Source organism: Neofelis nebulosa, chromosome 2, assembly GCF_028018385.1.
Source record: "Neofelis nebulosa isolate mNeoNeb1 chromosome 2, mNeoNeb1.pri, whole genome shotgun sequence".
Taxonomy (NCBI): Eukaryota; Metazoa; Chordata; class Mammalia; order Carnivora; family Felidae; genus Neofelis; species Neofelis nebulosa.
Genome location: NC_080783.1, coordinates 3,282,094 through 3,304,524, shown reverse-complemented (window position 1 = coordinate 3,304,524; position 22,431 = coordinate 3,282,094). Strand labels below are relative to the sequence as shown.

Sequence of the window (22,431 nt, the reverse complement as noted above, 5' to 3'; positions counted from 1 at the left end):
TGTTCCTGAATAATACCGGTTTGTTATTTTGGGCATGTGGGGTGCTTTTAAGACGTTTATTACCCAGAAAAACAAAGTCGGGAGATTTCTGGTAGCAAAACGGGGAGAGAGAAGTGACCGTCTCATAGTAGAAACAACTCACCCCTGGTGGAGAGAGAGACACGGTTCTAGAGACGGAGGAAGCTCCCAGAGATCACATAGTCTGATTCCTCCCACTCCCTGTGATGAGGGCTACTGTTCAAAAGTGATGTCCTTTCCAGAAACCACACTCGTAACTCTAGAGCACAAACAGGTGGGTGGGGGAAAGAGGTGATGGGGATTAGGAGGGCACTTGTGATGCACACTTGTGATGTATGGAAGTGTTGACTCACTGTACCCCTGAAACTGGAATTACACTACATGTTAATTACCCTGGAAGTAGGATAAGATAACGTAAATAAAGAAATATTGCATGATTAATACCAAAAAAAAAAAAAAGGCAACATACTTTGTCAGAGCCCATATACCTAGTAGACAGTCGAGCCAGGGGGGGATTCCGGCTGGAGTTGGGTGTCTCCGCCTGCAAAAATCCAGAGCCCTGCTGAAGAGCCCGTGCCCGGCCTGCAGAGAGGTGGCACCAAAGTCCTGGGCTTTTCCACCTGGTCCCCCGGTCCGGGCTCCTGGAGGCCCAGGGCCCAGCCACCTCAGCCTTGCAAGGTAAAGGCTTCTCTGAAGGCTGATGTTTTATCGTAAAATTCCATGATCATTTTACAGTCTACTCCAGAACCCATCGGAGTTGGTATTTTAGATTACCAGTTAAATGTCAGTCTTTAACTTTCTGTCCTCCAAACCTTCAAGGAAAAATTGACAAAGTGTGTTTTGTTTAGTTTATGGCTCATGCAGCGGCCCCCGGACCCGTGCCCTTAACCTGTACCGGGGCTGTTTGGACAGTGGCCGTGCAGTAGAGAGGTTCAGCTCCCCCGCTCCACTCTGCATTTTATCAAAAACTGCGGTCCTCAACCCTGTCAGACCCAGTGCCCCCTTTTTATAGCAAGGTTTTCACATCCTCACTGCTCACCTGAAATGAAGTCCATAGGTAGTAAGATCTGGTACAGATCATCTCAAGTCAACATGTTTTAACCGTAGCGTTGAAATGAAAGCAAACGAAGGTAAATTGCGATAACAGAATGTGGATGTCGATATAGAAACGCTCTGGCCCTGGTGTCCCAGAAGAAGGACAGAGCAGTCACACGTGTGCAGACCTGTGCCCAGCACCATAGCTGCGGGCAGACTGACACAGGTGTGCTCCGTCCCAGGTGCCGCACGTTGCTCTTGGTGGCTCGACGTTCCAGAATGGGCACCAGCTCTCCGAGAGGTCTGAACAAAGCCAGGTGTAGCCTTCCCTCAATTTTCATGCTGATCACATTCCTGGGATTTGCAGCGTAGGTTGAAACTGCACAAAACATACTTTGATTTTATGTGTCAGTTGGAATCCATTTGTAGATCCGAAACAGATAGAGTCGTTTTTTTCTGTCTGCCTGGATAGTCGGTGGGAAGGTTCTTCAAGGTGCAGTCCTGCCTGAGTGTGGGATGGTTCGCCTGCCATGGCCTGCCCCCTCCCCACTTTTTTTTGAGAGAGAAGAAGAGCACGTGTGTGTGTGTGTGTGTGTGTGTGTGTGCACACACTTGCGCGGGGGAGGGGCAGAAGGAGTGAGAGAATCCCAAGCAGGCTCCACACTCACGTGGGGCTCGCCATGACCCTGGGATCATGACCCGAGCCGAAATCAAGAGGCGGTCGCTCAACTGACTGAGCCACCCAGGTGCCACCACCCTGCCCCTTAAATGCCATCAGTGCCTGCCTCCACTCACTGTGACCTCCCAGCAACACGCCCCAAGTTCCCAAAATGCCCTCTGCAGGGTTGGCACTGCCCCCACTGAAAACTGCCGTGCCAAAGCATCTTCCCCTCCATGGTGATTGTAGTTACAGACATGTCCCTAAACGTAGGTCTCCTCTTTGGGGAAAAACATACAGTAATTGTGTAAGCAAGGGTTTGGGGAAGATGAGCATTTTTTTTTTTTTTTGACATGCACGTGATGGCTGAGGGACCCGGGGCGATGGGTGCCTGGCACAGAGGCGACCTGAGCCTCAGTTGTGAGCTGCTGGCTGAGCACGATCCCCTCCCTGTTGGCACCCCTGCGGGAGAGCGTGTCCCTAATCCCACCTGCTTGCTTTGAATAGCGACCCACCTTTAGAACCTACTGCATGTGAGGGGTTGGGAAAACAGAAGTTTCTGGCTGTTGCCACTTCCTGGAACAAAGGCCACTCTGGAGAGGGATTCTGCACAGCTGTCCACTCTCAACGGGAAATGTGCGTGACGTTCTATTAGAAGGCGCTTCCATTGGGGCGCCTGGGTGGCGCAGTCGGTTAAGCGTCCGACTTCAGCCAGGTCATGATCTCGCGGTCCGTGAGTTCGAGCCCCGCGTCAGGCTCTGGGCTGGTGGCTCGGAGTCTGGAGCCTGTTTCCGATTCTGTGTCTCCCTCTCTCTCTGCCCCTCCCCCGTTCATGCTATGTCTCTCTCTGTCCCAAAAATAAATAAAAAACGTTGAAAAAAAATTTAAAAAAAAAAAAAAAAAAAAAATAGAAGGCGCTTCCACGTGGGCCTGTGTACGTGGCCTCCAGCGACTCAGGGGTTTCAGGCCTGTCCCATCAGGAGCTGCGTTCCTCTGTCCTGGGGAAGAATCACATGGACAGAAGCGCTCTGCTGCTTTCTTTCTTTCTTTCTTTTTTTAAATTTTTTTAAATGTTTTTATTTTGGGGGGTGGGGGGTTGGAGGGACAGAGAGAAAGGGAGACACAGAATCTGAAGCAGGCTCCAGGCTCTGAGCTGTCAGCTCGAACTCACAGACCGAGAGATCTTGACCCGAGCCAAAGCCGGATGCTCAACCGACTGAGCCACCCAGGCGCCCCTAGTGAACTTTAAATACATCCTTAAACTTTCCCCGAGAGCTTATGAGCTATAGTTACATTATGTGGCCTGGAGGAAAAAAGTCTGGTTTTCAGTTGTGCTGGATTCTAAAGCCTGACGGCCAAAGCGAATGTGTATAATCAATGCTAAAGCTTCCTCCTAACTTTGGGACGCTGTTCAGCCGACAGACCGATTGCTTGTGTTTCTGCACAGCCCGTGCGGCTCATTTCCACTTTACGTCTGAGGAGACTAAGGAGGCGGCAGTCGCTGGGGTCCCCAAGGCCTGGGCCCTCTCCGTTGACCCTGGCAGTGTTCTAGCTGTGTGGCGAGTCCCCTCCCACACACCTGTTCTCGGATGGCTGCACCCAGCGTCACAGAGCACGCAGTCACCTCGCACGTCAGCAGCGTGCACGAGGGTGCCCTGGGCTCTGCACTGAGCCCGTGGCGGCCGGCTTCCAGCACCTTCACCCTGGTGCCTGTCCAGGCCCTAGGGCTTTCCTTGCATAGCTGGAGGAAGTGAAGGAAGCGTGTCTCAGTCCCCTGTTCAAGGTGGCCCCAGAGTTGTGGCTCATGAACCCCTTCCCGCTCCCACGTAGGGTTCTAGAAGCCCTGGGAGGGCCCGCAGAGTCTAAGAGCAGAATAAGAACATTTCCCGTGACTGCAGGATGAGACGGCTTGGGAGACCGAATTCCACACTGTGCTTGAATCCCAGGAAAGCCTGGAAGCTCGGGACACGTACACACAGAGCCGGGCTTCCCTGTAGCAGCTCAAGGCTCTGCAAGGGGGCTTCCCTGTAGCAGCTCAAGGCTCTGCAAGGGACGCAGTCTCCCTCCTCCCCCGCCAGCTCCTGCTCTCAGCCCTTCTGTTCTAGCGGGTACTCCTCATGTCCCCGTACCTCGAGGGTCATCACGCGGGGTCCTCCAGGTGCTTAAATGGGGAGGAGCCACGAGAGCCTTAGAGCCCCCAGGTGCCACTGGAATTGGGGTGCAAGGTGTTGGGGGATGGGGTGTGGCAGCATCTCTGACCCCACCCCCAGCCTCGCTGCAGGAAGGTGAGGTTGGCCAGGGCGCAGGGCATCTGGGAGCCTCTCTGCCGAGGCCTGCCTCCTCCCTCCTCGTCCTCCTCACGTCCCTGCGCAGGACTTCTCTTTACAGTTGTCCTCAGCCTCAGACCGCAGCTGAGCGGGGCTGTCCCTGAGCTCCCGCCGCACCTTGGGATGACGCATCCGTCACGGCCTGGACCGTCTGATGCCTCGAGCAGGAGGCCTGTCGCGGTGTCAGCCCAGAACGGGTGCATCTGGCTCTTCCCCCGCCGCCCTCTGTGTCCTGCTCAGTGGACTCTGCTTCTGCTCTGTGGCCCGCTGTGGGACCAGAGCCCGTCGGGGCTGTCGCCGTGGCGTAGTGACCCCGCCCTACAGGATCCTGCTTTCCCCCCAGACCGTTCACCTGCTCCCCAGCCTGGCCAGGCCCATGCTGCGGGGACAGGGCTAGTGGGGGAGAAGCGTCCCCCCCCGCCACCCGTGCGCCCCTGCGGCCAGCCCCGGGCTGGGGGCCTCTGTGGCTGTGGGGACCCCACTGGGAGACCCAGGGCGTGCGGGCCGTTTGTTAGGAGGCCTGGGGTCAGGCCCGTGCCGCTCTGTGTGCGCATCTCCCCTGCTGTACGCGACACTGTGGCGACGGAGGGCCGTCGTGTCTGCGGTAAAATAAACCATGAACGCGGAACTTCGAAGGGTTCAGCCTTTGAGAATTATTCTAAGGCCACTGTGGCGATGAGTGGAGGCTTCTGACCGTCTCCGTCATCGGAGGGCACCTCACTTTAAAACCTAGCATCTCAGGGGGCCTGGGGGGCTCAGTGGAGCGTGCGACCCTTCATCTCGGGGTTGAGTTAGAGCCCCATGCTGGTTGTAGAGATTACTAAACAAATAGAATCTTTAGACAAATGAAACAGGGTCAGTAAAGCTCCGTCTGTGGGGTTCCCAGACAGGGCAGGGCCCCCTGGGGGCCAGGAGCCTGGATCTCATCCCGCGCCTGGCTGGATCAGCTCTCCCCTGCCCTGCCCCTGACCCTGCAGGGGCCTCGGGAGCAGAGGGGGAGCCTGGCTGGGGGAGCGACAGGGGTTTCCAGCAACAGAACCAGGGTCACCTTCCAGCAGCAGTGAGCAGGGTTTGGGTTTGGGGGCTCCTTCATTACCTTCCTTCCTCTCTCCCTCTGCCTGCCTCCCCCCTTTCTTCCTTCCTTTAAAACGTTTGCTATTTATTCTGAAAGCTGTCAAACACAGAAGGGATGACAGAAAGCAGAGGTCCTTCTCACACTTGAGCAAGTGCCTGCGCCCCTCCCCCCCGTCCCCCACCAGGGACATGCTGATTCTCCCCCAAGAGCGTCTGGGTGGGGTGATTCTGCATCTCTAACTGTTCCCAGGTGTGCTGAGGGGTGGGGGGCACGCTGTGACAGCTAGGTCCCACCAGCCAGCCCCAGCACTTGTCAGCCCACAGCCATTTAGACCCCTCCCACTCCCCCCCCCCCCAGCTCCTCTCGTTATTAGAAGGCAAGGCCTAGGGAGAGCTTATCATTTCTTCTTAAACGCTTTAGTATGTTTCGCAACAAAGACACAGTGGGGTGCAAGAGGAGGCTTGGGGCCCAGAGCTCCGCCTTTTCTGGAGCCCCCCCCCCCGGGGGGCGGGAGCTGAGGGCTTGGTACCCTTTTCCTGTTGCCTCCTGTAGGAAGGGAAGAGGGCAGGCCAGGACCCAGGAGGAAGGGCCTGCTGCTGCCCTAGCAGGTCCCAGAAGGAGCTTGGTCCCAGGCCAATCGGGGGGGGGGCATCCGAGGAGCTCCCCTGGAGCTGAGGGTGATCGAACAGACGCCTCGCCCCTCGCTGGGCAGTGTGTGAACTCCCGTTTTCCAAGCTTGCTGTTTTGAAGCCCTGTGCGGCTTTCTCCTCCAGAGACTGGGGACCCACCCTGCAGCCTGAAGGCCCTGCTCTGGCTGTGTCTGAAGGTGTTACCAGGTTGGGTGGCCCTGGCTGGCGATCACCAGTAGCCGCGGTCCCCACAAGTGGAGAGCAGAAGTGAAAGTAAGCGTTTGGAAACTCATGCAGTCAGACGTGGCTGTGAGTTTGTATTTCACAAAAGCGTGGGTGGTGATGGGTTTGTCCTGAACCACAGAAGCATTGGCCTGAGGCCCACGGAGCCCTAGACCTGTTGCCTGGAGGGGGGCAGGTGGGAGGCAGCACTGAGCCTCACAGGAGAGGTTGGAGGGGAATGAATTCTCGTTTCCTTATCGTTGTGGCGGACCATAGCTGTTTTGTGTTTTGTGTTCATTTAATGACTCGATCATATCACGTATGTTCTCTGCAGACTTTGCGCTGATCGTTTGATCATGGTCCCTTGGGCTGTGGGTCAGGCTCTTGCGTGTTCTTGGAAATGTCGGCGTTTTTAGGATGAATCATGTTGTCAAAACCCTACGATTTTTCGTTCAGGCATCTCAGGCCAGGGTCAGGGTTGTGATGTTGATTGCAGTTCTGTGCTCACAAAGTTGGCTGTGCCGAGGTTTTGGACTACTCTAAATGTTGGCCCGTATGTCTGTGGGTTTTTAATTAGCCGATTCCCAGAAGCAAGCGTGGCTGTGACCACTTCCTGTGCCATGGACGTCTTGCTTCCCACGTACGAGTCCCACGAGGATCCTGGGAGATGGAGCCGTGCCCACGGCGGCCATTGCCAGGACATGAGATTGTACCGAATTACGTATTTACCTCCTTTCTAACTTCTAAACTGAGGTAGACTGAAGGGCGCCTGGGTGGCTCAGTCGGTTGAGTGTCCGACTTCTGATTTTGGCTCAGGTCATGAGCTCATGGTCGTGAGATCAAACCCCGCATCGGGCTCTGCACTGAGTGTGGAGGCTGCTTGGAATTCTCTCTCTCCGTCTCTCTACCCCTTCCCTGCTTGCTCTCTCTTTCTCTTTCTCTCAAAATAAATAAAAAGTTTAAAAAAAAAAAAAAAAGAATACTATTTTTAAAATGTAGATTGACTACAGTCGCTGTGTTTTTGAGGTTGGCCGGGGGCGGGGGGGGGGGTGTCCTCAAGAGGAATTTACTGCATAACTTGGTTCATTCAAATGCGTCCCTGTCATCCCAAGCCCAGGTCCCTCAAGTTGGGGGCTGGTGGCTTTCAGCCCCATTATCCTCACGGCTGGGACGGACTTCCTGGGCTGGACACGAGGGCCCCCACGGGTGGGTGGGCCATGACAGGAGCCTTTTCCTGGGTGGGGGGAGGGCCCCAGGACTAGCCGCTGTGGTCTGATGGGATATTGTACTGGAGGACTGTCCATCCGGCAGGGAGGCCACTCCAGGCATCGGGTCTGTCCACGTAGATGGGCTCTTCAGGGATCTTCGGCCCGGTCCCAAGCAGAGCTGGACCGAAGGTGGGCGGGATGGGGGCGCGCGACCCCTCGGGTCAGAGACACAAGCACTGTGAGAGTAGGACTCATCTGAGACCCCACCTCCCCGTCCTCTTTATCTGTCGCCTCGTAGCAAATACTCACACACCTGAAACAGCACACGTGTCTCATCTCAGTGTCTCAGGTCAGAAGCCGTAAGCGGAGGACTCTTGATTGCAGCTCAGGTTCTGATCTCACAGTTCGTGAGCTCAAGCCCCACGTCGGCTCCGCACTGACCGTGTGTGGAGCCTGCTTCTGATTCTCTCTCTCCCTCTCCCTGGCCCTCCCGCGCCCACACTCGCTATCTCTAAAATAAATCAACCTAAAAAAAAAAAAAGAAGTCCGGGCACAGCTTACTGGGTCCCGCGTTCAGGGCCTCACAGGCTGCCTGAGGTCCTCTCGAGCTCACATGGCTGTGGGCAGAATCTAGCTCCTTGGTGTTGCAAAACCAAGCCAAGCTTCCCGTTTTCCTACTGGTTGTCAGCCAGCTGGGGGTCCCTCTCGGCTCTTAGAGCTCACCTGCAGCTCCTTGTCATGTGACCCCTCCCGGGCCCTGTCACACATGCCAGCTCGAGAGTCCGTCTGACTTCCAGTCCCTCTTTTAAACTTTTTTTTTTTTACCATTTTATTTATTTTTGAAAGAGAGAGAGAGAGAGCATGAGCGGGGAAGGGGCAGAGAGAGAGGGAGACACAGAATGTGAAGCAGGCTCCAGGCTCCGAGCTGTCAGCACAGAGCCCGACGCGGGGCTCGAACTCACGGACCGCGAGATCGTGACCTGAGCTGAAGTCGGACACCCAACCTACTGAGCCCCCCAGGCACCCCCGCCCCAGTCCCTCTTTTAAAGGTCTCATCTGATTAGGTGAGGCCCACCCAGGATAATCTATCTTTTGATTAACTCTTGAGTCAGCTGATGAGGAACCTTAATTACTTTTGCATTTCTCTTTGCAATGTGATATAACCCGGTCACAGGACGGGCGTCTGTCACTCTTACAGTGTGGCTCACTCTCAAGGGGAGAGGATTATGTGGGAGTCTCAGGGACCCCCGAGGATTGGGCCTGCCGTACTCCTCTCGGCCTGTGTGCCCCTGCAGCCCTCTTCCCTCTGTCCCCTTTCTTGCTTCTCACATTCCCACTCTGCCCCTCCCCTTCTCCCTCCCCCATGACCTCCCTTCTCTTTTCCCCCATCCCCTCCCCTGTTCCTCCCACCCGAGCTGAGGCCATAGCTGTCTGGTCTGTGCCGGCTCAGACAGGGAGCCAGCAGGCAGGGAGCCCACGCCTCCCCCCAGGAAGACAGGGAGGCAGGCTGCACTCAGTGTGAACCTCGCCCTCTTGCTGGCCCGACCCTGGGCTACAGCATCACAGCATGGCCGGATATCTGTCAAGTGAACCCCCCACCCCTCCCCTTGAGCTTTGCCAGATCTTTTTATAGACCCCGAGCGCCCCTTCACACGGTGTAATGTGATTTACAGAATTGAAAATGGCCCCGAGGTATCAAAGTTCTGAGGCTGCTGTGATTTTTGATGCCCCTGACTTGAGGGACCTGGGCTGGGACTGATAAAGGAACCATGCGAATGAACCAAGTTAGAATAGATTCCTCATGAGGACACACACCGGCCGACCTCCGACAGATCAGCGGTGGTCAGTTTTCAACTTAGACGAGCACTTGGACAGAAGATGCATTTGTAATTCAGAACAAGTGTGGCGGGGTTGGGGGGGGGTGTGGACACCGCCCCCCGACGTGAGCCTGGTCCTTTGAGAGAAGCTGGACAATGACCCTTGGGCCCCCTCCTGCTTGCTGGCCCCACACCACACCAGAAGTACTTGGCCGTCTGTCCTGGCCCTGCTTTAAGGTCTGAAACTTTATCTACAGAACTGTTGGTGGAAGAATTACGAGTGTATCCCCCCCAAATTAAGTGGAAAGAAGGTGAGTTGTGTTCGGCCCCAAAAAGCCTGCATGGTGCACCTGCACCAGTTACCTGACTAGCCCTCCACTGTATCAGCTGACGTGGTGCATAAACGTGACATTTGTAAACTTGGGAGGCGGTGTTCAAGTGGCAGGTTCCATGGCGGTGGGCAGCCCATCAGCCAGAAACACTCTGCCACCATCTTGGTTCTCTTGATAAAAAAGATGGGCTTCCCAGCACTGCAGGCAGCCACGGGGAGCTGAGGCCAGCAGGGTGTCCCGAGAGCTGACCAGACGGGAGTTCTGGAAAGCAGCAGTCCCGAGTCCCCGCCCCTGGAGACCGGTCTGGCAGCCTCTCCAGGCCTCCGCTTCCTGCTCTGTAAAGGGAGGGGTTGAGCCGGTGGCCTGTGGCCATGCCCAGCTCTAATGTTTGCTTCCTGCAATGGTGTGTCAGAGCTCCAGAGGAAGGCACACTGCCCAGCCCTGCCGCTTACGCGCTGTGCGACCTTGGTTAAGTTACCCTCTCTGTGCCAGTTTCCTCATCTGTAAACCGGGGATGGTAACAGTATCTACCTAACGGCACTGTTGCAAGGAGCATACGGCATGGCACGTAAAGCCCTTAGAACAGCATCCACTCGGCGTTTGGCAAGGGCTCCGTAAATGGTAGGCATCCTTGTTACTGTAACTGTTGCTGCTGTCCCTCCCGATGACCCTTAACTCTTGTCAGTTTGCAGTGTGTTCCTGTATGTTTATTAAGCCCTGAACAAAGTCTCTTGCAACATCCTCGTCGTTAACGGTGGGAAGGAGGCGAGTTGCTGGTCTGTCTTCTGATAAAACTCGTGTCTGTTTCAGGCGGAGGCGAGGCTGGCTGCGAAGCGTGCGGCCCGCGCGGAGGCCCGAGAGATCCGAATGAAGGAGCTGGAGCGACAGCAGAAGGAGGTAACGCGGCTCGATTATTTATTTTAGGGAGGGTGTGCAAACACAGGCACCTGTCCCGTTGACAGTGGCCGCGATTGGAATGCACTGTGCCTGTGACTTTGTTCAAGGTCAGGCCGGGGAGCGCGCATAGCACGGATTCCAGACGTGCCTGTCCCAGGCCTCGATGTGCTGGATCCCGAGACGGCCCCCCGCACGGCCACTTGCCTGCAGACGTCTCCCAGCCCAGGCTTCCGGCCGAAAGGGGCCGAGAGTCGCTGGCTCTGAACTTCGAGGTCCAGCCGTCGAGCTAGAATCTCGAGCCTCTGAATTAAAATGTGAAGGAACGGGTTATTGTTTTTTTAAACTAAGCAAACTGTTTGTTGAAAAATACTTCCCCTGTGGTTTTTAAGCGTTTTAATCGGTTTCGTGATGACTGAGGCCCACGGGCGGGGGAAATAACCAGGGAAGTGGACGGTAACGTCCCACCCCGGGAGCGTGGACAGTAATCTGTTTACTCACCTGTTAATGCTGTTTGCCACTTATTTTCATAACCTTGGGCTGGAGCCTGAGCCGTGTGGGCAGGATGAGGACTCTTGAACTCAGAGCAGAGAGCTTTCCCCTGAGCTTGAGGTCAACACGGAAGAAGCAACTCCCCGTCCACCTGACCTGTGTCCTCTACGGGTCACACCCTGCGAGGACATCCACACCGGGCACCGCTTGAGGGTTTTGAGTGTATCGTGTCGCGGGGAGGTGGCCGGGCGCTTTGCCCGGGGCTGATTGCACACAGCCAGCATTTCGAAGTTAAGCCAGTGTTTTAAAGCCTGTGAGATTTCAGATAAAAATCCTGGATTTCCAGTTTCTCCTAAAATCACCGCAGATTCCGCCACACAGCCTCGCGTCCCCTGTAGCGTGAGACCCGGCCACCAGCCCAGGTGTCCTTTGTCATTTCCCTGCCTGCAGGGTGTGCAGCCCACGCAGTAGAGCTACAGAAGCAGGGAAGGGGCACAGCCACGTTTGGATTTGGGAAGAAATCTCTTCCGTGGGGTTTGAAGGCGACTAGACCAGGCCAGAATGTTACTTAGGAGAATCCGACCACAGGCCGGACGTCCCCACAGTGATGGGGACAGGCGGGAACGTGGACCCCCCCCCCCCGCCCCCCGGGAAGGGCCACACCACACCAGCAGTTCCTGGGAGTGACCCAAGCAGATGAGGGTCAGTCACACTTCTGCGGTAGCTTAGCCCTTGTCCTGTGTTTACGCCGTGAATGAAGACGGAACAAATATTTGAAAGTAAATCACCACGTTCTCTCTCCTCGTTAGAAATACAAACACAGTTGTGGGCCTGCCTCTAGAATTGACTTTGGTTTTTTGTCCTTTTTTTCTCTTAATTTATGCAGAGCACGGGTTTGGCCCCTTCTCAGTGCCTTCCCCCAAGAATCACATGTGTCATTTTCAAACTGGATATAGGCGCTCTTGAATTTTCATGTTAATTATCCGGCCTCGGCTGTTCAGCTGACGGCTAACGTGAAGCCCCCTCCCCTCCCGTTGTGTCAGGGGCGAGCTTCGGCTCGGACCGGGATGGGGACCCGACTGATCCCCGCCTGTGAACCCCAGGGTACCGGTCACACCAGGAGTGACTATGGGAAGCCATTCAAAGAAGCATTTTCAGGAACATCTCTGGAGAGAAGCGTTTGAACGAGAGGCAGAGATGAAGTATAGGTGTTGCTGGTAGACTTTGTCACACACCTGAGACAGTGTCACCTGTGCTGTAGGACCCACCCAGACGCCAGGCACCTTCTGTGCACTCAGATGCCGGGATCAGTTGTAACCAGAGGCCACCTAATGGAAAGGTTCTCTTAGCCTGCACTGGTTTTTAAAAATTAGGTATTTTTCCTTTTTCAAATGCTTTTTTTTTTTTTTTTCAACATTTTTTATTTATTTTTGGGACAGAGAGAGACAGAGCATGAACGGGGGAGGGGCAGAGAGAGAGGGAGACACAGAATCGGAAACAGGCTCCAGGCTCCGAGCCATCAGCCCAGAGCCTGACGCGGGGCTCGAACTCACGGACCGCGAGATCGTGACCTGGCTGAAGTCGGACGCTTAACCGACTGCGCCACCCAGGCGCCCCTCAAATGCTTTTATCTTAAAATTTGTTTTTAACGTTTATTCATTTTTGAGAGACAGAGCAAGCAGGGGAGGGGCAGACACAGAGAGGAGACACAGAATCCGAGGCAGGCTCCAGGCTCTGAGCCGTCAGCACAGAGCCCGACGCGGGGCTCGAACTCGCAGACCACGAGATCGTGACCTGAGCCGAAGTCGGATGCTCAACTGACTGAGCCCCCCCCAGGCGCCCCCTCCAATGCTTTTTTCAAATTGCTGGGTATCAGTTGCTCTTTAGAATGTTTCTGTTCGTTCAGTGGATATTTGCAAGCCCATTGTGTGCAGGACGCTGTTGCCCCCGACCTGGCTTCAGAAGGGAATGGGGCAGTGGGGGCAGTAGGGTGTTAGTGCCAAGGGCCACCAGCATGGCCAGGAGCTGCGCCAGCGCCTGGGGCGACGGCTGCCTCGCTTCCCCGGGACCAACAGCCCTGACCTCTCGCCCTGTCGCCTTCTCGGGGCTCATTTGGTTTTAATCAGCTCCCTTGGTTCTCCCGCGGCCCCTAGTCATTGTATTAAGGTCATAAAAGACCTGTAAGAACAACTTCCCTTTCACCTCCGCCCGGTTTGGCCACAGTTGGTGGCATCTTGGTGCTGTCGGTGTTTCGGGTGGCCCGTGGCTGCCTCTGAGCCCCACTGCTGGAGCGGACGCAGCAGGCTGGGGAAGGAGACGGCCGTGACGCCTGGGTTTCCAGGAGGGCGTCAGTGATCATTTTGTCACTGTCCTCGAGGGTAGAAGATGAGCGTTCGCTAAGAATAAGATGGGAGATTTCTACAGAGCCAAGGCGAGAAGGAATCATGCAGTGTGTACCTTCCCATCTGCCTTCCAGATTCCACGTGTAGATAAAGCGTGTCCTCTCCCGAATTGATTTAAAAACAAGCCTGCTAACATATGTGGCCTGTCAGCCACAAAGTCCTCTGGCAGAAGTTCTTGATTTAGCAAATGAAGGTTAAAAAGAGTTGAGGCCCGAAAGCCGCTCTCTGAGCGGCCTCCTTAGAAGCCTCCCTCAGGCTGGGGGTGGCCCTCGCAGCAGCCGTGCGAGGCCAAGGCCCCCACGGTGCACAAGGACACGGGAGCCCGGTCCTGGCCACAGGGCGTTGGAAGCCAGGCCTGTGCGCGGGCACTGCCCAGCTCCTGTGCGGCTCGGGCCGTCCTCAGCGTTCAGTGCCCACTGAGGAGCTCGGCTTTGCAAAGGAAGCCTGGTTAAAACCAGGGATCTGATCACAAAGGCCGCAGTCGGCCTCCTGGGTCTTACGCACAGGTATCGTTCCATTAGTACCCGCGTTGGAGTTTTGAAATTCTCCATTTTAACAAGATGTGACAGCTTTGTAATGATTCAGGTCCAATGGAACGTCTCACCGGGAAGCAGGTGGTCATTTGGGTCCTGTCGGTATTCACACAGTCGCACAGCAGAGGCACATTCAGGCCTGGGAGCGGGTTCCCCCGAGTGTGGGTTTGAGTTGTGAGAAGACCAGCAGGAAAGCTTGGCTTTACTTGTGAGAAAGTGCCTCAGGTGGACACGAGCTTCTTAATTTCCCTTCCCAGCGTGACCTCACCCTCCTCCCCGTGCGGCCTCACCCTCCTCCCCGTGTGACCTCACCCTCCTCCCCGTGTGATCTCACCCTCCTCCCCGTGTGACCTCACCTTCCTCCCCATGTGGCCTCACCCTCCTCCCCGTGTGGCCTCACCCTCCTCCCCGTGTGACTTCACCCTCCTCCCCGTGTGACTTCACCCTCCTCCCTGTGTGATCTCACCCTCCTCCCTGTGTGACCTTACCCTCCTCCCTATATGGTCCCACAGACATCACTTGCCTGTGCTCACCCTCCTATCTATGTGTTCTTATCCTCCTCCCCATGTGATCTCACCCACCTCCCCTGTGACCTCACCCTCCTCCCCATGGGACCTCACTCTCCTCCCTGTGTGATCTCACCCTCCTCCCTGTGTGATCTCACCCTCCTCCCTATATGGTCTCTCACAGACATCACTTGCCTGTGCTCACCCTCCTTTCTCTGTGTTCTTACCCTCCTCCCCATGTGATCTCACCCACCTCCCCTGTGACCTCACCCTCCTCCCCATGGGACCTCACTCTCCTCCCTGTGTGATCTCACCCTCCTCCCTATATGGTCTCACAGACATCACTTGCCTGTGCTCACCCTCCTTTCTCTGTGTTCTTACCCTCCTCCCCGTGTGACCTCACCCTCCTTCCTGTGTGATCTCAGCCTCCTCCCCGTGTGACCTCACCCTCCTCCCCATGTGACTTCACCCTCCTCCATGTGTGGCCTCACCCTCCTCCCCGTGTGATCTCACAGACATCATTCACCTGTGCTCCCCCTCCTCCCTATGTGATCTCACAGACACAGTGATTGACCTCAACAATTCCTTTTCTGCTGAACTCAGACTCTTATTTGGGATCAGTCACAGGCCTGATGACCAGCTACCACGATGTGAATTATCCGTGTGTCAGGGAGGAAACGAGAAGCTAACCCTGGTCCACGCAGCCGGGGGGGACACTGAATGAAGGAGGGGCACGTGGGGGTGGGCAGAACACAGAGACAGCCAGGTCAAGGAAGGGGTGAAGCGTGGAGGGAGGCCCCCTGGTCTGTCCTGCAGTTTATACTGATCTGGTTGGCTCAGCAGCAGCACTGACCCATCCAAATGACAATTATGCGGGCAGAAGCGTAAGGTATTTGAACTAGGAGAGCACTGGTGTTTAAAGTTTGCTTTCTCAAAAAGGGTAGTTGAAAGGTTTAAACTGAAATAGATGTGTACTTTCTTGCTAGTCAAAGAGAACTGGGGTAGGGCAGAAGGGACGAGCAGGGACATCCTGGGAGCCCCTGGTCCGGGGCAGTCCACACACACCTGGGTAGTGTCACAGTGTGTGAGGGGATCTCCCCGAGTTTTATGTACAGGTGAGGAAAATGGACAGTTTCCCCCACAGCCATGGTGGTTGAGCTAAGATTCATGTGTAGATCTGACCGCTGCAAAGTCATGGTCCTCCGCGTGTGCTCTCTACCTCAAGATCAGCTAGATGGTTAACGATAAAAACAAAAACAAAGGGCGGTGTCCGTGGGATGAAAGTTGTCCGTGAGCTGGCTGGCACCACAGCAAAGGGGGAGGAGAAGACGTACGCAATCTGGTCATTTCACAAGTAGAGGCAAACCTTGGAAGTCATTTTTTCGTCGGTGTGGACTTAGAAGCCCAGTATAATAAACGGAGTAGGCAACTTTGTTCGAGTTTTACAGACAACACAGAAGCAGAAGCTGTTCTGGATTTGAGCCAGATCCTGGGGCGGGGGACGGGACACGTGCGTGTCATGCATGAGCGTTTGCATGCGCCTCTGGAGGGAAAGACGAGGCAAGCTAGTGGAGTCTGGGGATTTCGGAAGGTATACGGACAGCACTTCCCTAGCCCGCCCTTTGCGTATCACATCTCTGGGCCGGACTATTCTTAGAACGCACTAACACAATTTGAGGTTATACAATCTGATAGCCCGGGGTACTGGCATTTTAAGTTGTTGGTTAAGTGGAAATGAATATGCTTTGGAAGGCCAGTGTTCAACTAGGAAGGTTGATATTTTGGTGTAAGAAATTGAGAAGCATGATCCCCGAGCCATGTATCTCTACACAGGTGTTTCTGAGCTGGGCCAGAAAGGGTTTCCTTGAGAGGGAGCGCAGATCCACTGAAGGTGGACAGAGCCTGTGAGTCCCTGGAGGAGGAGGAGGAGGAGGAGGAGGAGGAGGAGGAGGAGGAGGAAAAGGAGAAGGAGAAGTGACCGTCCCTGGGGGCCAGGAGAGCGGGAAGCTGGTGCCAGAGGTTGGGAGTTCCGGAGGCAGGCTGTGTTTGGAGCCACACGGGGGCCTCGGAGCTAGCTGGGATTTACCGGTACCACCCCACCGAGGCCAGCCCAGCCCCCCTCCCCCTCCTCCCCATAGCAGAGCCCCTACACCCACCCATCACAGTTCTTTGCCCTGCAGATGGTGAGAGACTGTGGCCCCTGTTCACTGTGCCGGGGGCTGTTTAGAAGGATGCTGAGGTCCTTTCTAATGGATTCATCAGGGGAGAATAAGATGTGGAGAGTCTTTGGGAACTCCTAGGGAACCTTCTATTTCACACAAGGACCCCCGCTAAGAGAAGATAGATGGTGGGACGTGACCCCCCCTGGTGTGATGTTCTCTTGCCAGTGACTTTCATGGAGAGTGCTGTGCTCCACGTGGTCATAACGTTGAGTATGTTCATCCGTGCTCCCCCACGAACGCCTAGAAACGCCTTGAATAAAGCCTGACTTGGCCGATGTTTTGTTCTGTGAATGAATGAGTGAGCAAATGAGTGAATGAAGCAGATTATCTCCGCCTCACCTAGTGATTGGGACACCCCGAGGAGAAACACTTGGAGCAAATGAAAAAGTCCATGCGTCATAATAGGCTTTTTAAAATGTGTATTTCAGTTCTCTTCTAGTGATCGCTCGGTTGAGGGCTAACTTTCCTGGCATTCTGTTTCTGTCTGCATGAATCAGGACAGGAAAGCGTCTTTCTTCCTGTCTGTGAATTTGACCAGTTGACTTTATAATCGGTTTCTGTGCTTTCTAGTTAAACTTTCATCGCTGTGCAAAGAAATTTCGAATCGAAGACGAAATGCTCTTCCCCACTGATGGTGACGGGTTCTGCAGACTCGCTCGCGCATGGGAATGATAACCGGATCCGCGTAGGGGTCCGTGTGTGCGCCCGGGTCTCCCCATTGTACCTAAAACAGAATGTAAATGAGTCAGGAAATTAAGAATTCTTTCAATGAGACTTCAAACATTTTTCAATTTGTATTTTACCAGTATTCAGCGTTTCCCCGCCCGCCCCCCACCCCAGTATGACTTTTATTCACATTTCCAGGTACTTACAGAACCTTTCTTTCTGATGTTTCTCCTTTTGTAATTGGATTTCCTATTTCTTTTCCCGTTTCTTTTGCCCTTCTCTGTAGATCTATCAGGTTCAAAAGGTAGGCTCTTTCTTCTTTGTTTTCTCAATTGCATGTGCTAGTTTTTTCCTTGCCAAGGGCCTGGTCACCTTTCAGAAATAATGCCCTTCGTTGAGATAGAAGTTGTTACTGCTTCTTTTTTTACTGCTTTGTTGATGAATTGGTTTGATCAAAATGCCAAAGTTGCTACTTACATCCCCTTAAAAAGCCACCATTAGACTCACGTCTGTTCACAGAAGGCTTTCCTCGTCTCTGCTTTTCTCAAATTAGAAAATTACTTCTTTGAAAAAAAAATTCCAAGGCAAAGTAAAATCACATTTCAGGATGTGGGAAACCTTTGAAATCAGCTGTTTAAGGAGAGGTTATCCTTCCATATAATTTTATTAGAAAAAAATTTAAATATCAATGCAGATTACCGTACACTAAAAGAGTATTAAATATTGATTTAAAAATCGGAGCCAAAAAGAAAATGATACAACAGTAAAATCCAAGAGCTTAAAATATACCTGCCGTCCACCCCTAACATTCAGGATAGTAACGTGCCTCTCTGTTCCCTAGCCCTTCATAGAACCAGCTGAAGGTTAGAGATAAATACACTAGCAGGCCAGGCGCAGAGAGTACAGTAGGAAGCAACCAGGTAAGGGGCTCCTGATTCAGCCATGATGATGGAGTGAGTGGGAATTCAGAGTGTATATACTGGAGCCTTTCCTGTAAATGTACCTAGTTTGTTACTTACGACAACCTTAATAGCTGCTTTTCATAAATGTATTTAGTCTATAGATGAAGAACGGTATCTTTTAGAGCAGCTAAGAAAATCAAAATAAGATGACTGTTTCAGAGGTTAGAACAAGCCCTTTTAAACACAGTCCATTTAAAAAGTCCTCCCATGGGGTCCTTTGCTATGATATCAGACTGCCTTTGTGTCCTGCTCCCCACCCCCACTCTGCATAACTATTACCTGGTGGAAAGAAAGCAGGCGAGTAATTGCAATGGATGTTGAAGCTAGATCCAAACATACCTACAGAGTCTCCGTAGGAATTTAACACCTAAAAGGCAAGGGGGAACCCGCATTGTAACAAATTGCCCTGAACCAAGGAAAGAGACTCCACCTGCTAATTTCCACTCTGGTTCATTCCTTTCTAGTTCTAGATCACTTTTATCTTCTCAGCAGCACCAGGGACAGGGTGTTAGAACTTTGTCAGAATGTTAATTTGTACACAAAGTAAAACTAGAAAGGAGTTCAGGAAGTCCCGGCTCCAAAAGCTGATGTACATTTTTGTAATAAAGACGTGCCAGGGGAGGGAACGCTTTCCTTATTACCATTTGAGAAGAGGAAAAGGAGGCAGTAAACATCTCTCAGCCCATCTGGCTGTTGTGTGCGACAGTTTCTCTTCTCCTGAATCAAAGCTATTTCTGAAAGTCAAGCCCCTTTTGTAAGTTTGGCTGTTGCTTCCTGCGCATGACTCACTGGCTAATCATAGTAGTTTACGTTTGAAACATTGTCCGCTTTCTGCACGCTGCTGTGCTGGCCTGCTCACTAACATCAGAACTGCTAGCTGGGGGCGCCTAGCTCTTTCTGGGGGTGTTCTCCCTCCCTGAAGTGACATGGAAATGTAGCCACAGTCATAGAGCTACTTATAAGGCCACCGTGATCATCGCAACAGACAGCAGTAGATGGTGTGCTATTGCTGATACGGGCACAGAACTGGCAGAAGAAAATAGGGAGACTGATAATACAAGCTTCTTTTGGAATTTAGACAGTTTTTGTGAACCGATGTAGGCTCCCCCCCCTTTTTTTAAAAAATACATTTTTTCCATCTTGTAATTAAGCCAGGAGATGACGAGGTTAGGTGGCATCTCATTTCACGTGTGAGAAACACGGAATTTGGCAGTGAGAGTGGAGCGAGCGTTAACGCACAATAGCCTGACACTGTTGCTCGGCTGGGAAACTGAGCTCGACACATCAAAGTAAGGAAAGTGACTAACAGGAAGAGACCCGGCTCGTGTAGGTTTGATATTGCAGTTCTGCCCCAGGGCGGAATGCTCGAGCCTGCTTCAGGTCTCCCTCCAGCGGCTTCCTCTTCCAGACCGCCGCCGTCTTGAGGAGAAAGGGCCAAGACCGTCGCAGGGCCATCTACTCAGTCTGGCCACCCCTCAAGATGCACTGAAACTAAGCCAAACTTAGCAGCGTGTTTCGGCGATTGGAAAACAATTTCAAAACTCGTCTTCTACTTTAAGCATTGGATTTTTTTTTTTTTTTCCTTTTTCTGATTATAAGGTTTTCACGTATGAAGAGGAAAACCACGTGTTGTGTGGTATGGGGGTTTGGTCAGGTATTGCTCGCTTTTCCTGTTGGAATGGAGGGAAAAGTGAGGAGAAAGGCAGAACCCCATTATCTGAGACTGTACGTGGGCTCCCACCTATCTTTGGAATTACTGTATTTAGTAATGGTAACAGCCATTCTGAGTCCGCTCTCCTAATTTTAACTTGACCCGCTGTGGCTTAGACAAGCAAGCTAAACCCTGCAGACATTGGCTAAAGAAAATGCCGAACATATAAGCTGCTCATGTAAATTTTTTTTTTTTTTTCCCTGCACCAAGCCCTCTTAGCTAAGTCATCTTTCCATCGGTGACGTGCTATAAAGACATCCAAAGAACGTAAATTCTCCTGGGCCTAAATTTAGCGTGGACACCAGATAGCTGGAGGCCTAGGGGTCAGCACACATTCTCTCCCCCCTCCCCCACACCGAGGAAGCTTTTCTCATTCTGCTGTAGCAACAGCATGAGTTCTTTCGCTCTGCAGGCTCCAACAGCCTTCCCCGAGGGCTGCTGGGCTGAGTTTCAGTTCCCGGTCCAGAGTGCCTTGCCCTGGCCCTGTTGGCTTGCCTGGGAGGGGTGGGGTGAGGAGGGCGAGGGGGTCTCAGCACAGGCTCACGCACTGTGCAGAACGCTCGGGAGCGCTCCCCTGCGCAGCCGCGACCTTGGTCTCTGCTGCTTTGCCCCAGCATGTTACCCTCAGCGTGTGGCTTGGGCAGCGGTTTGGAAATGCATGTCAGAGCAGTTTCTTGTGTGGTTACCGTTTCACTTCTCGCCTAATTTTCTTTCCCTTCTGTCCATAGAAATATTATGGGCTGGACACAAAATGGGGTGACATCGAACAGTGGATGGTAGGCCTTGAATACAATTTTAAGAACTTTAAGTGGCTTATAATTTTATTCTTTTAAAAAAAAAAATTTTAATTGTTTTTGACAGAGAGAGAGAGAGAGCTCAAACATGAGCGGGGGAGGGGGCAGAGAGAGAGGGAGACACAGAATCCGAAACAGGCTCCAGGCTGTGTGAGCTGTCCACACAGAGCCTGATGCAGGCCTCGAACCCGCAAACCGTGAGCTCATGACCTGAGCCAAAGTTGGACGCTCAACTGACTGAGCCACCCAGGCGCCCCGGTTTATAATTTTACTCTTATTCACTTTGATTATAGCAATAGATTCCTGCCCTGCCATAATTGAATCCTGAGAGATTTTCTCCCCGGGACTTCTGGTCTGGCCTGATTGTTTACATCCCTGTGAAGCTGGGTCAGAAATGGTCCTGGCCGGGCATTTTTGTCTGGTCTGCTCAGTAGCCGCTGACTCTTGGAATCAGCAGCTAGCTGAGGCTTGTGGGGGTCTCTGGGGCCACTGCCTCCCGTCGCCTTGGGCAGAGGACTCTCCTCCAGGCACACTCAGAAGGAGATGATGCCTCAGGCATGACGCTCTAGAAGGGGGAGCATTCCCCTTGCCCCAGGAGAACGTGGACCCACTCCTTCTCTCATGAATTCATCCACCTCAATTCCCGCCCCTGCCTCTTGTCCTTGACACCTTACTGAATGGCCTCATGGACATCATCACATACTTTTAGCAATTAAGAGCCTGGCCAGTGGAAATGCCACAGTCATTGTCCCTTATGGATAAATAATGCAAAGAAATGTAAAATGATCTCCTCTCTTAGACACCTGTATAGAACGTGAAAGAGAAGAGTTCTTGAAAGATAAAGAGTGTATATGTCCTCTACCGAAAAAATTATTCACTTCAACCTTCATTATGTGTAAACCATCATTTTAGGCTTCTGTGGCATAGGCAGATGTATTTTTGTCAAATCTTAAGACCCAGTTAAAAGCTGTATCATTGCTTTGTATACCATCGAGAAAGAAAAAAGTGCTGCTAATTATAATGTGGGCAACCTTGATTATAAGATATACCCCCAACTGCAGAGATGTGCAAACATGTGGAAAACTGTGCCTATCTCAGAGTGCACAAAATACGGTAGATGGGGTGACACCCTTATTGGATCTTTTCCAGAAATGATTTATCTTCTGATTCCCAAAGGAAAGAGAATAAGGTTCTGAATGTAGGGGGGAAAGTAGACTAGTTTAAATGGACCACATAGTAGAGGTTAGGGACAAACTAAGGCCCAACCTCTCTCCCAACACATGCTTTTAAAGCCAAAATGAAAGACGCAGATTACTTGTGTGCTTACGTACCCCCGCCCAAAGAGAACATCCTTCCCCAGTGGTTTAATTGAAGCCTTTGATGACAGCAAAGAAAATATTTATGTGACATTTATATCAGAAATACTGGATTGTGTCACCAGCGGACTAAGGCTTCTGCTCTGTCTGTACCTGACCTTTAATGCTGTTTCTTCCCTTTGCTTCGGTAGGAAGACAGTGAGCGTTATTCACGTAGATCCAGAAGAAACACATCGGTTAGTACTGTGTTCATTTTGATTGAAGTCTAATTTGTAGTTGTAGTGGCTGAAATACATAAATTGCGTGCGTGTGTGTATTTTAGTGATGCTTATAAAAGAAATTAATGCTGATACTATTACCTAAACAAAGGCTTTTAGCCTGTTGACCTAACTTGGTGAAGGGAGCATTGGAAACTTCTGAATATTAATATGTTCATGACAGTTTTAATGCTCTTTCTGCTATCGAATACCCATGAATAATTTTGAGAGTGATACGCACTGAGGCTACGTGTTTATAGGTTACCAGCAAAGAAATGACATTAACGTAAAGCGGTATCATCCAGAAACAGCCCTCTGTAAACAGAGGCGCCCAGACGGGGCCGTTTGGAGAAGA

At 52.6% G+C, this 22,431-nt stretch overlaps 1 protein-coding gene across 50 annotated transcripts in view; it reads left to right on the top strand.

The window, feature by feature from the left end:
* Positions 1-22,431, top strand: part of LRRFIP1 (LRR binding FLII interacting protein 1) — a 141,200-nt gene that overhangs the window by 62,501 nt on the left and 56,268 nt on the right. For 25 of the 50 annotated variants that reach the window (XR_009253857.1, XM_058700035.1, XM_058699996.1 and 22 more), the window contains exons 2-5: positions 10,132-10,218; positions 17,323-17,340; positions 20,438-20,485; positions 22,011-22,055. Coding sequence is in view for 49 of the 50 variants with exons in the window: in XM_058700035.1 (XP_058556018.1) it covers positions 10,132-10,218; positions 17,323-17,340; positions 20,438-20,485; positions 22,011-22,055 (198 nt within the window). In the remaining variant the exon portion in view is untranslated. The remainder of the gene's footprint in view (positions 1-10,131; positions 10,219-17,322; positions 17,341-20,437; positions 20,486-22,010; positions 22,056-22,431) is intronic. The other 25 variants (XM_058700062.1, XM_058700042.1, XM_058700081.1 and 22 more) reach the window with 2 other exon arrangements.